Raw genomic sequence first — 13,275 nt, 5'->3', positions numbered from 1 at the left:
CCATAAGGGGTTTTTTTTTGGTACCGGAGATCAAACTTGGGACCTTGCGCTTGCAAGGCAGGCACAGGAACCACTGAGCTAAATCTCCGGCCCAACACCATAAATTTTTTGAGTCTTTATGGATATATGCGGTGTGATCGAAAAATACGGTGAATATTTTTTAAAAAATTTTTTTACACTAAAAAACACATTGGAATAACTCCCTTCAAAATACTGACCTTAACTTCAAACACACTTAACCTATCATTCTTGCCATTTTCTGAAGCCATTCTGGAAGTCCACTTTTGTGTCTTTAACTGTGCTGTGGTAACTGCCTCCACGTCCTCAATACAGTAAAATGTTTACCTTTCATTTTGACTCTGAGGAAGAGCCAGAAGTCACACTGCGCTCGATCCGGTGAACAAAGTGGATGAGGACACACCCTAACGTTTTTACAAGCCTGCCTTTCCTTGGATGACGCTTGCATTCACCATACATTTGCTCACACCTTGTAAAGTCACTCATGAACAAGGACTTCCAGAACTGCTTCAAAAAGTGGCCAGAACAACAAGATAAGTGTATTTGAAGTGAGCAGGAGGATTTGGAAGAGAATGGCAATGTGTCTTTTACTATAACCAATTTTTTATTTTAAATATTTATGGTTTTTTTTATGTTTATTTTGATCCCACCTCTGATGATATGTAGATAAAGATGGATAGAGAGATAGAGGTAGAGATAGAGATAGAGAGATAGAAAGATAGATAGATGATAGATAGATAGATAATTCCAAAGTTTTCTTTTCCCCTCAAATTCCCATTACTTTGTGTAGTGAGTAGAGGCTCTACCATTGCTCTGTGTTTCTGAATGAAGAAAATGGGTCTTGGAGATTGCAGCACCCACTTAAAGATAAAATGGAAAGTGAAGCCTAGCTTCTCCCACTCCCAGTCCAGTCCTTTCCCAGACCCTACAATCCCTCGTGGCCCTAGGGAGTCTGTAGATCCCACCCCACCCTCCAGGGACAGCCTCAGCACCCCAGCCTCTAACCGTATCCCCTCATGTTGAGGGCTGAAGGCTCTCATTATTCCATGTAAAAGCTGGAGAACATGAGCCAGATGCTTGTGAGGCCCGGGAAATGTAACAGCTCCCAACAGAGACAATTGCTTGCCTTTAGGGCGCTTGCTATGTTCCAGAGGCCCTTGCCCTTTATGACAGAAGGAAGCTCCTACGGTGGAATTGAAGGCATGTCCTCTGGTCAGACAGCTTTGCAGGCAGCCGCTTCTCAAGCAATTTGATGTCCTGCCAGCCTAGGTACCTGCTTATCCAGCTCCATTCACTGCCTCTATTTTTTATGCCACCACTGTTTCTTTGTTAGACATTACTATCCCTCCTCCTTGCCTGCATCTAAAGCCTCTCCCAGGGTAGACAACAAGTGATTATTTTCTTTTTCTTTTTCTTTTTTGGAGATGAGACTTTCTATGCAGTCCAGGGTGGCCTTGAACTTGCAGTGATTCTCCTTCCTCAGCCTCGAGAGTGCTGGGATCACAGGTGTGTGCCACCGGTCCCCACTACAAGTGGTTATTTTCCATGCTGGAGTCTCTGAACCTACTTCCAGGCTTCTGTACTGCTATAGAATTCAAACAGATCCTACAGGATCTGTGGCTGTGACCCAGAGCCACTCTCAAATAACCAGCCCTGCCTGAGAACTCTGTCACCTACCAGAGGGTGCAGAAGTTTTGGGTTCAGCTACTGCAGCAATTAAACATTCAAAGGCACACGAGTGAAATAGGACTGCTAATGTTCAAGGACTCAGAGTCAGGGAGATTTTATTGCTTCCATTCGAATATTAATAAAACACAGGCTCTATGGGAAAACAAAATGCCACTTGACTTTCTTATTGTAATCAACAACTCATTCCGAAGGAGACTGATTTTATTGAACTCGAGAGAAAGAAATTGAAAGGAGTGAATCAGCTTATCAGTACAGAGCCATCTAAAACCTCTAGCTCCAGAAACAAATCTCTTTCCCCTCCTCTTTTTTGCAGAAAGCAAACCCAAAAAGGGTGTAACCTACCCATCGGCTCTTATATATTCATCATCCAAGACTCCAGCTGCCAAAGCAGGCAAGTGTTCATATGTGATTTAATCCAAACCTTCTCAGTTGGTAAACACAAAATACCATGTTTTAGGAGTTGGTGTAGAAATTAACATGTTCACCAGTCAAGCCCCACTGACTCTGGGGATATTTTAATGGATGCCAGGAACAAAGCAGAGGGATCAATGGGACCAGACAGCTGTGGCTGAGGAATGAAGGCTTTATGTTTTTGTTTTCACCATCGGAGACTGTCTCTATATTTGTGTCATTTTCATTTAGAATGACTGTTGCCTTGAAATTTATCGTATTGTTACTTTAGAAGACGCTAGGGCATTCTGTCTGGAAATGTTCCCTGGCAAATAAAAGGAAAAAAGGCTGGATCTACTTACAAATGAACGCCAGGGGGAAAATATGGCTTATGTGATCACAGCAAGCAGCTGATGCAAGTCACCCAGGCCAAAATACGTGATCTTCGGGGTTGTGCCGACCCAGCTCCCACATGAGCCACCAACGGGGCCACAGGTAGACCTTGGGCCAAGACATGTTGTCTTTTCAGATTTCTGTATTAAATCAAGAACCAGGCCATCAGTATTGTCTTGGGAGGTCCTCTGATCTCCCACACAGTCACAGAGAAGCTGTGAGCTGTTTGCTTTCTCAAGATATTTGGTATTTGCTTTCAGGAGCTTGCTGGGATAGCTGGTGTACCTCAGATTGTACTCATGAATGCAAGGGGACCCTGATTGACGAATAGCACTGGGAGCTAGCATTTATGGAGTGTTGGCTATGTGCCAGGTGCTGTTGCAAGACCCTTACCTGATCGCTGTAATCACCCTGACCACCATCGAGATGCACTGTCCTTAGTCCTAAGTAAGTTCCTCTTGCCAAACAGGTAGAAAGTAGCAGAGTTGAGAGTCAATCCCATAGGATGGTTTCAGAAACCCCTCTCTAAATCGCTGTGCTGGCTTTTCTTATGCTAATAACAATGCAAACAAAGAGTGTCTATTTACAAGCCTTGACGTACAAATAAGAGATTTTTTTTTTTTTTTTGGTACCAGGGATCGAACTCAGGTCCTTGAGCTTGCGAAGCAGGCAGTGAAACCACTGAGCTAAATCCCCAGCTTAGGGATTTTTGTTTGTTTTGCCTCATCTGTATCTTTAATGACTTTTTAATTAGTCCAGTGATCTACATGTGTGTTTGGTTGCAAGGACACAGGTGTCTCATACCCAAGCCACAAGTTAGCAGTGGGTGGCGGTACCTTCTGGACAGTGTCTGAGCTATCGCCTGTCCTCTTGTGGTGTGGACACAGGGAAGAGGAATAGGTGACAGGGGCCTCCTTAAGTGGTAGATGTCTATTGCTTCCTCTAGCCCAGTGGCCTCTGCTCATGTCATGATTTCTGCATAGGTGAAATGGGACAGTGCTCAGTTTTATCCTAGCCTCTTTTGTGGGATCCTCAGCCCTGGACCCAGCCGCCTGCTGGGCAGGGAGCCATGGGAACTGCTGGGGCCCCCTCTGGGCCTGAGAGCACTGGGATGAAGTGTGGTTAACCTTCCTCTTCCCACCCCATTCTCCTTTGGCTTCTGAGGGCTGTGGGCTGGGACCCTCCAGCTGCACCCTTCCCCTTCAAACAGAGTCCCCATGTACAAGTGAACCCCCAACTTCAGGAACCACATGTCAAGCACCCATCTTTTTGCCCTGAGGGAGGAGAGTACTTCTAGGCTCCCAGAAAACTCCCTGGAAGTCTCCACAGACTGGCTGTGTGGATGTTAGGCCTTGGGAAGCTCAGCGGAAGACGGGGGCCCTCTCCCCACAGCCTCCCATAGGCCCCTGTGTTTTGCTGAAGGACTCTAGTGCAGCACCTTCACCTCGCTGGGGAAGGACAAAACAGGAAGGAAGAGTGGGGGTGTCTTCTCACCCTGAGCCCTTCACTCCCCAGAACGTGGCTGCTGAACACTCTCCTCTGGTCCTTTCCTTCTCCTCAATCCCTGGTTGACTGCAGAGTATATTGGAATGGTTCCCTGAACAGGGAGCTCAGCAGCCCTTCCCCTTGTTACAGCCAGCTAAACTAGACAGAAATATTATAAGCAGTCAGACAGGCCTGGGCCCTCGAGAGACTCAGGACAAAGTTAAAACACATCACAACTGAGGCACACTTGTTGGAGGCCAGGCCTCGAGATAAAGACAAAATGACCAGGCCTAAGATAAGTGGTAACACCTGGCCTAACAAAGGCTAGATAGACATCAGTCACCTCGGTTGGTAACCAAGACCCTCGGACTCATCCCTTCCTAAAAAGTTCTTTGTCCCTTCCATGTGCACTTGCTACATGACCTGCTTCCCCATTGGATCAATGTTACCTAAGTGACTGTACTTATAATCTGATTGGTTGATCGTGGCTGTAACCCAAGTTGTACCCATGTGGTCACGCTCTATAAAACTTCCCCTGAGAACCAGGGTCCTCAGCAACCCACTTTCGGGCCCCTTCCTGCCTCTCAAGAGCTATATCTTTCTCCTCAATAACTATCTCCTACTCTAACCTCTGTCGTTCCCTGGAATTCATTCTTTGATTCTGGGGAACACAAACCCAGCATGTCAGGCATCTAGCAGGTAAAGAGTTATAATGTTTTCCCTGTTCATGTCCTATATCATTTTCTATATCACCCTCACTTAGAGGGGGTACTCAGGCCCTTCTTCTCCACCTTTCAGCCAGAATCTGAACCATGGAAAGAGGCCACACAGCCTCCAGTGACCTTAGGTATCTGTCACAATCTGCCCGTGACAGCCCTTTGCCCTGCTATGACCCCACAGTGGTGTCAGTATCCTGTTCTCCTCCAGATAAGGAAGCTGAGCTTAGAGAGATTTAGTAACTGAACCGAGGGTATGATCCTCAGTGGCCTGAAACAGGACTGAACCTCTGATTGTATCACCTTAAAGCAGGTAAGGTTGTAGGGAGAGGGGTGCAGGGGAGAGGAAACCTCGCCAAGAGTTGCCTTATATTATAGAGTCCATTTGGTTCTCAGGTCTTCCATAACAGAGATCATCTCCAAAGCTTCCCACCTACCCAGCCCCATGGCCATTCACTTGAGCCATTGCTCCCTCTCCCTGTGTCCCTGACAGCCAGGAGGAGTTTAGGTGGGCCAGAGTACTTTTTTTTAATTTACTGCGATGTAAATTCATAAATTACCAAAAGCCAAAATTAAAACACAAACATTTCTGATGTTACTTGCCTCCTTTACCAAACCATCTCAACCTCCTGTGACAGTATCACCAGGACTTGCTACTAACTCCTTATGACTGGGTCACTCATGATTATCAGAGTGAGAAGAATTACATGCACTGTCAGTTCATTCATTCATCACATGGGAGCCACGCACAGAGACCCTCCCCCGAGACCTCCCCAGACCCGGGCTAAACAACAACTGTTCAAGTTCAACATAAGGAGATGCGGGGTCTCACCCAGCTTCAAGATAGAGGAGCCTCTGCTTTCAAAATCACATGCCCACTTGGGGCCGGGGATTTAGCTCAGTGGTTCCGCTGCCTGCCTCACAAGAGCGAGGACCCGAGTTTGATCCCCCGGTACCATAAAAAAAAAAAAAAATCACATGCCCACCATGGAGTAGGTTTGCAACAATTCAAATAAAAAATTCCAGGGCCAAGGATTTAGCTCAGTGGTTTCATCGCTTGCCTTGCAAGCGCAAGGACCCAAGTCTGATCCCTGGTACAAAAAAAAAAAAAACAATTCCAGTGGAACTGTAGAAGAGTGGTCCTCTTGTCGGTACTTTTCCTTAAATGATTACATTCCTTCAGAAAGCGGGTGAAGCAGAAGAGGCAGAGATTGCTCAAGTCTCAGCGTGCCCACCTGTAATCCTTCCCCATCTGTCCAAGAATGTGAGTTAACAGGCAAATCAGGTTGGGATGACCACCCCCAAAGCACGACGTGATTTCCATAGGAAATCATCTCACTTGAAAAATAGACATCTTGTGCTTGCTTCGGCAGCACATATACTAAAGTTGGAATGATACAGAGAAGATTAGCATGGCCCCTGCGCAAGGATGACACGCAAATTCGTGAAGCATTCCATATTTTTTCAAAATCTGGCTGGTGGAATACCATTCTGGTCATCTTTAAAAAAAAAAAAGAAAGAAAAGAAAAATAGACATCTTCTAGTCTGGCTTTGTGTCACTCCTGCTGAGAACAGACACCGTCTGAGGTTGAAATGCTATTCCCTAGGCGGTTAACAACCATTAGGTGGGCAGCTGCTTTTTGGCTAGAGCCTCCATCTACGTGGAAGTAAATAAAAACAGGCAAGTGTTGATTTGTAGAAATTCACTCACACACGTGCACGCACACACACATGCATGCACGTGTGCGCAGATGGAACAGTACATCCCTGGTACCACTGCAAGAGATGAGAAAATACATTTTTTTGGAGCCTGCTGAGCAACAGTGCGATGAAAAGACCCTTGCTCCCCTTGGCTGTACCTAAGGTCTCCCTCCGGAAGAAAGTCAAGCTGAAGCTGTTGCAGTAAGTGTGACCACCAGGCAGCCCTACCAAGCCAGCCTCACCTCTCTTCAGAACAAGGTCGCTTTGGTGAGATCTCCCAAGACCCTGGGCCAGCTTTACTAGGAACTACATTCAGGAACCCTAAACCCACTCGAGACTTGTCTTCTATTCGATTCCCTTTTCATGTTAAAAAAAAAAAAAAAGCACAGATTTGGGATCAAATGCACATTAGTCCAAATCTGAGCTCTGATACCTATTGTCCACATGATCATAAGCTCATTTCTTGACCTCTTGGAAAGCCAGGTCCCCATCTCAAAAATAGAAATACTTGAATCAACTTCCAGGATTGTGATCATACTGAATGTGAATGGTATAGACAGGAGGCCTTCAGAGTGGCTGCTCGTAGTAGACGCGATGCTCAATGAATATTAAATTTCCTTTCCTCATATTCAGCCCTGAGGCATGGGATGAGTTAGCAGTGGAAAGGATCAAATCCTTCCCAGCACTCTGATCCCCAGACATTGCTGCTAACCTGGTTTCTGGCTTCTCTGGGTTACCTAGTTATTTTTCTCATTTCTGGGACAAAATACCAACACCCAAAGTTAAAGAAGGAAAGATTTAGAGGTTTCAGTCTCTGTAGAGGTTTCAGTCCAAGACAGGATGGATGGCAGAGGGGCATCACAGAGGAGAAACAGTTCATGGCAGGCAGAAGACAGCAAAAGCAAACAAGAGAGCAGCAGTAATAGCAGCTTCTTTCTGTCGCTTTATATTCTATCTAGGATCCCTGCCCTTATGAGTAGCACTCATACCCAAAACTGCCAAACCAATTAAAGGAGTAGTTTAGTAATCACACAGCCTTAATCCCAGCATCACAATGCTCTAGATCCAGCCACCGCTGACCACATGAGGCTTTGGGGGGACTTCTAAATACAAGCCATAACACCCTACATCTGACACTCATGGAAAACACTGCTGTCTCCCAGTGGTGGGGGAGGCACAGCACAGCACTAAACATCATCATAGCATGAGGGACTTGATCTCTAACTGTAACAACAGCTTCCACCAAGTGGATATGAGCAACCCTTTTGTGTGCAAAGGAAGCCAGGCTCAGGAAGCTGTAAAGAAAAGGCTGCTGAGGGTGTAGACAGGGCCCCAGCCGGGCCCTGGTTGTGGTTCTCAAATCAGAACTCCAAGGCATGCTTCAGACTTGGTGAGTCTGGGAGCAGGACCCTGGAGTCTCCTGTCTGGAAGTCAGTGAAGGACAGTGGGCACAAACAGCCATGGAAGTCCAGAGAGATGGCCTTGTTGGTTGACTTTAGCATGTACATAAGCATCTCTATCCTGAGCATGTAACACAGTGCCCGCCCTCTGGAGACCTAAGCACTCTCTAGCAGTCAGAAGCCTTGGAAGTAGCCAATGGTGTGAGAAAGATAATTCAGATTTCCAATATATAATAAGTTTAGAGTGGCAAAAATGTCCACTAAAGTTTGCTTATATAGAAGTTTGTTTTTAGTATATTATGGCTTAATTAATATTTTGCAGGCAAAATGTACAGTCAGCTTATTTATACATTTCTTTCCATGTTAATAATTACATCCTATTTTCTAAAATGTATAAGTGGTTCCGTTAAATGCCTTTTCCCTAGATGAAATAGGTTGAGTCTAGTCCTCTTCTCATTAAAGGGGACTAATGCCTGGTAGCATTGACCACAGGGTGATGCTAAGGACTACTCTGAAAGATTTCCTAGGACCCACTATGAAAGTTGGGGTGAAGATTGGCTGGACCACCAAGGCCATCACCAGCTCATTAGTGCTTTGTCTGGCAGGGTCTGCAGGCAGATTGAAAGGGACCTGCATCCCCCCATGACTGGCTGGTGCCTGCAGGAGCAGCCTGAATGGCTGGATCCCAACCCAATTCCAGGCTCCTCTTTGCAGATCTGCCCTCCCAAGTCAGTGCTATGATTTCTGCAGACAGTGAGTGTCAAGGTGGGGAGATGAGCAGGTGACAAAGCTGGGCAGGGCATCCAACCACCCCACCACACATTTGTTCACAGGACTGTCACTCTGACTGCTTTCTCCAGACACTGGGCATTGTACAATGCTATACACTGTCAAAGAGGATGTCAGATGGTTCCTATGAAGAGACAGGAAGTACTTCCTACCTTAGATGCTGTCCCCTTGGCCTGCTGTTCTATGGATCAAAAGTGGCATCAACCCTAAGCAGAGTTAAGGGTAGAGCTGGAACTCCATGTTGGGCTCCAAAATACACCCCCACTCCAAGATCCTCACACCCTAATCACCAGAAGCTTCCCTTATTTGAAAGGGAGGAGAGGCACTGATAAATATTATTAAGGATTTTTAAGTGGGGAAGTTTTTTCTGGATTATCTGGGTGGGCCATAAATGCAACCACATGTATTCTTATAAAAGGGAGGCGGAGAGAGATTATTTCATACCCCATAGAGAATAAGATCGTGTGCAGATGGAGCAGAGAAATAACGAGGATGCTCAAGGAATGCCAGAGCCAGGTGCAACCAGACGAGGCAAGACACACACTCTGCCCTGAGACCCTCCAACTCAGCACTGCTGTTGCCTTGAGTTTGACCCAATGATACTGACCCTGGACTTAGAATAAATTTGTTGCTTTATGCCACCAGGTTTGCTGTGACTTGTTATAGCAGCCATACCTATGACACCAGACACTCAGGCATAGGAGCTGTCCTACGTAGCTCACTGGGGGCCTGGCCAGCACATGCAACAACCATCCAGGACTGAGGTGCTGTTCACTGTGGGGTACATCAGACCAAGTTCTCAAGACAGTCCCCAATGCTCAGTGGGCAGCCATTGGTCCCCTTGCCCCATACCTTCAGAGATACTCTCAGGCAACCAGAACACTAACAAATTGAGATTTGCTTTGTGAGGGGACAACTAAAGTATGTTTATAATTCTGGAAGCAATCCAAATCCTCACACATGATGGAGGAGCAGAATTGAGAAGAAGAATCAAGATAATTCTGACCATCTCATTAGTTCCATCAGCCCGTTTTACAGACAGAAAACTGGGAGCCAGAGAAGTCATAAACCAACCTAACCTAGAACAGCTGAAATGCATTCTCTAAGCATAAATCATAGTGAAAGCCCCCCTCCCAATACCGTCTATCCATAGGCCAATGCTCATCGAAACAGGAAAAATAGAAGTATGTACATGAACAATTACTCAGGGTGCCTGGAAAATTAATTTGGCAACTAATCATATTTTGCCTTGTCCATGTTGCTGTAGTGTTGAGTTGTCATTTAAACATTGTTGTTATTTAATCTTTGGTTTATTGATTGGCTTATCCCTTTAAGGGGTGTACATTTCTCTAAGCGGGAACCATGGGCTGTTTGTCTAGTTCTCCCCCCACCCACCCAACCCATAGCCAGCTAGCACTGGTCTCTATCACAGCTAGTGTTCAGTAAACATTTATTTGATTTCTAGTCCTCTCAACAGCATACAGGCTATTTTGTAGCCCTAGCGTAATTCCATTTTCTTACAGATGAGACCACCAAAGCCTATCAAAAGCCATCTGTTCCAGAGACAACTGCACAGCCAGTGGCTCTGATGCAGGTCTTGGCTAACCTGGAAACTGAGGCCACTCACATCACCTTGCCAAAGCCATCTCTACTGGTAGCCTCTGACACCAGCAGCCCCAGGCCACAGCCCATGGGCCACAGGAGCTGGGAGATGGGTAAGTAGTAGACCATGTGTTGTTGCGTGCTACAAGAGTGGCTCATGAGGACTTGAACGTAGCAGCTCTATGTGAACATGAACATGCAGTGCCCAGCCCCCACCTCGAGCTGGCCGGATGGGAGGACCTGAGACTTGCATAAGAGGGCTTAGGGTGTGTCCCTGCGGATTCCAAATAGGACTGTGGTAACTTCGGTCTTGAAGATGCGATATTTTGTCAAACTTTCCCATTACACAATCTCCATTTCTCCAAAAGCTCAACTGAAAGGGTAGGAGGTTCTCATGAAACCATTGTTGGATTGGCAGGTTGTTTCTTGTTGGTTGGTTTTGTCTGTCTGTTTGTTAAGTAACAAGTGGTATATAATTGGAAGTCTTCCAATATTAGAAACACCACCCAAAATATTAATTCAGGAAAAGTCAAATGGTTGAAATTTTTGTTCCTTTCCTGATTGCTTTTTGTCTGACCACTTATATTCATTTCTTAAATGGGCTTTATCAAAGTCTAGTTTATGAGATTAATCTCTGCACGACATCAAATAAAGTCTTAATCCAATCTTGGTTTCTGCACAAGCTTCTACCTACAGTATCTGGGGCTGATGAGCACCTATCGAATTTCAAAGTCTTCCTAGCAAAAGGAGATGGGAAATTCCGAAGTTAGAATGCCACTATTGTCAGAGAATTGTTTTCTGAATATTTATTTCCTTTTTCATTCAGGAGGAAGCTCCTAGGACTTGTTTTCAGCCTCTCATCCAGCTTCCAATCATGACTTCCATGCAGCATGGCCCTTCCCCCTGCCTAGCAGAGCCCAGTTCACTCCATCTTTTTATTTAGCACACGGGAATCAGCACTTTCAGCGTGCTGGACACTTTTCTAAACAATTTACAAATATCAGCCTATTAAGCCCTTTGTAACAACCCTGCAAAGGTGGATATATTACTTCTCATTTGAATAACCCATTAGATTGACGAGGAAACCAAGGAATAGAGTAAGGAGAAAGGAGAAAATTTGTTGCCGGTCACACAGCTGGGAATTAGCAGAATAGGAATTCAAACTCCAGTCTGGGCCACCCCTACCATCAACAAACACACCAGACCCAGGAAGAGCATACCTTGACATATGTGGGGTGGCAAGATTCGAGGTTGCTAGACCTACCCAACTTCTCCTGCAATTAATAATAAGTGATGCTAGGGATGGTGGCTTGTGCCTATGATCCCAGCACGCTGGGAAGCTGGGGCAGTGGGGTCACAAGTATAAGCCCAGCCTGGGAAACTTAGTGACTTAACAAGACCCTGTCTCAAATTAACAAATAGTAATAATAAAATAAAAGGGCCTAGAGATGTATCTCACTGCAAAGGCCTGAGTTCAATGTCCAATACCACAAAATAATAATAATAATAATAATAAATATCAGAGTTACACAGTCCATACAATCCATGGCCAGGCACCTTGCATGCACTATTTTAATCTTCCCAACCCCTCTATGATATTCAGTCATACTTTGGTGCTCAACTGCTTTGTATTCTGACGTGAAAATCTTGTCCCCGTATTCATCCTGTGTTTGACACCCAGTGTGCAAGTTAGAACCTGTCAGTGCCCACCGCCTCGTGACTGGCTACCCTTCCGGCACAAACAATTTTTGGTCCTCATTGTCTTCGGTTCTCCTGGGGCTACCCAGAACCATTGATGATGAGTATCAAGGTACCACTGCAGGAATTAATATTATTCTATTTTATAAGTGACTCATGGAAAAAGCTGTGATACAAACTTTCCAAATCAGAATATCATAAAAATATTTTGTGAGATTTTTTAAATACATCAGACACTGCCCTCCCCAACCATACTATTCTTTTTTACCTCCGGCTAACATTAACACAGGCCCACGATACGATGGCAAAAGAGAAATGGTTAGAAAGGATGCTGACAGCCAGAACTAATGGGTCCCCGAGCCAGAAGTTTCCTTTGTCACATCTCAGGCCCTTGACTTTAGATTCCTTCATTCTTTCAAACATATTTGAGCTTCTGAATAATGTGTTGTTGCTCCTGTTGGCTCCTCGAAGACATCAATTCTTACATAACACTTTTAATTAAATATGTGGGATATTTATTTAGCTACACTGGGAGCGCAGAAATCCTGTTACAAGTTGGGCTGTGCCTGTGGAAAACCTCCAGAAACCTGAATTAGTGGCTCCCAGTCTGGCAGAGCGTCATCATTCCTGGCCTTGGGCCCACAGCCTCCCAGACCGCTGGTGTCCCCTCCGCTTCCTGTCCTGCTCACTGCCACCCTGACACGCCATGCAGCGTGGCCAGGCCTCTTTAGATAGGAGTCAACAGGGTGGGGGCAAAGGGCTAACATGTGTATTGTCTACTCAAAGAAAGGGAGAAAAAAGTGACGTGCATGTTTCCATCCCTATGTTCTTTTGTAATGACAATTTTATTGAGATACTTGTCACACTGCATACAATTCACCAACTTAAAGTGTGTAACGCAAAGGTTTTTAGTATATTCATAGTTATACTAAATCAATTCTAGGACATTTTATTTGTGGTTGTTGGTTTTTGTTTTTTTTTTGGTACCGGGCATTGAACTCAGGACCTTGTGCTTGCGAGGCAGGCGGCAGAACCACTGAGCTACATCCCTGGCCCTCTAGGACATTTTATTACCCCTGAAAGAAACCTCATATCTATGACCCTCACCCTTTCTCTAAACCACTCCCTTCAGCCTTAGGTAGCCACCAATCTACTTTTATGAATGTCTCTCTTAATGTATGGAGATATATAGATAGATAGATAGATAGATAGATAGATAGATAGATAGATAGATATAGATATAGATATAGATATAGATATTTGTTGTGATATTTTAGTCCAACTATATTTAAATAACTCCTTCTTTTCTTCAAACAAGCTGAAAATATTCTGCCAATAATAAGAGAGCAACTCTCCTTAGACTGCTAATAGACAAGTGAGTCGCTGTTATTTAT

At 45.1% G+C, this 13,275-nt stretch overlaps 1 protein-coding gene and 1 non-coding gene across 4 annotated transcripts in view; both read left to right on the top strand.

The window, feature by feature from the left end:
- The window catches only part of Vit (vitrin), a 109,074-nt gene that overhangs the window by 58,304 nt on the left and 37,495 nt on the right, over positions 1 to 13,275 (top strand). For 2 of the 3 annotated variants that reach the window (XM_021253719.2, XM_021253720.2), the window contains exons 6-7: positions 2,021 to 2,098; positions 10,105 to 10,296. In XM_021253719.2, coding sequence (XP_021109378.1) covers positions 2,021 to 2,098; positions 10,105 to 10,296 — 270 coding nt within the window. The remainder of the gene's footprint in view (positions 1 to 2,020; positions 2,099 to 10,104; positions 10,297 to 13,275) is intronic. The other variant, XM_087216136.1, reaches the window with a different exon arrangement.
- Positions 6,049 to 6,155, top strand: LOC147827023 (U6 spliceosomal RNA). The gene has a single exon (XR_015453303.1). It is a non-coding gene; the product is annotated as a U6 spliceosomal RNA (small nuclear RNA).

This window comes from Heterocephalus glaber, unplaced genomic scaffold, assembly GCF_053883595.1.
Source record: "Heterocephalus glaber isolate CG9 unplaced genomic scaffold, H.glaber_assembly_v1.0 deba00001457, whole genome shotgun sequence".
Lineage (NCBI taxonomy): Eukaryota > Metazoa > Chordata > Mammalia > Rodentia > Bathyergidae > Heterocephalus > Heterocephalus glaber.
Note: the sequence above shows the minus strand (reverse complement) of the source record. Positions and strands in the feature narration are given on the sequence as shown.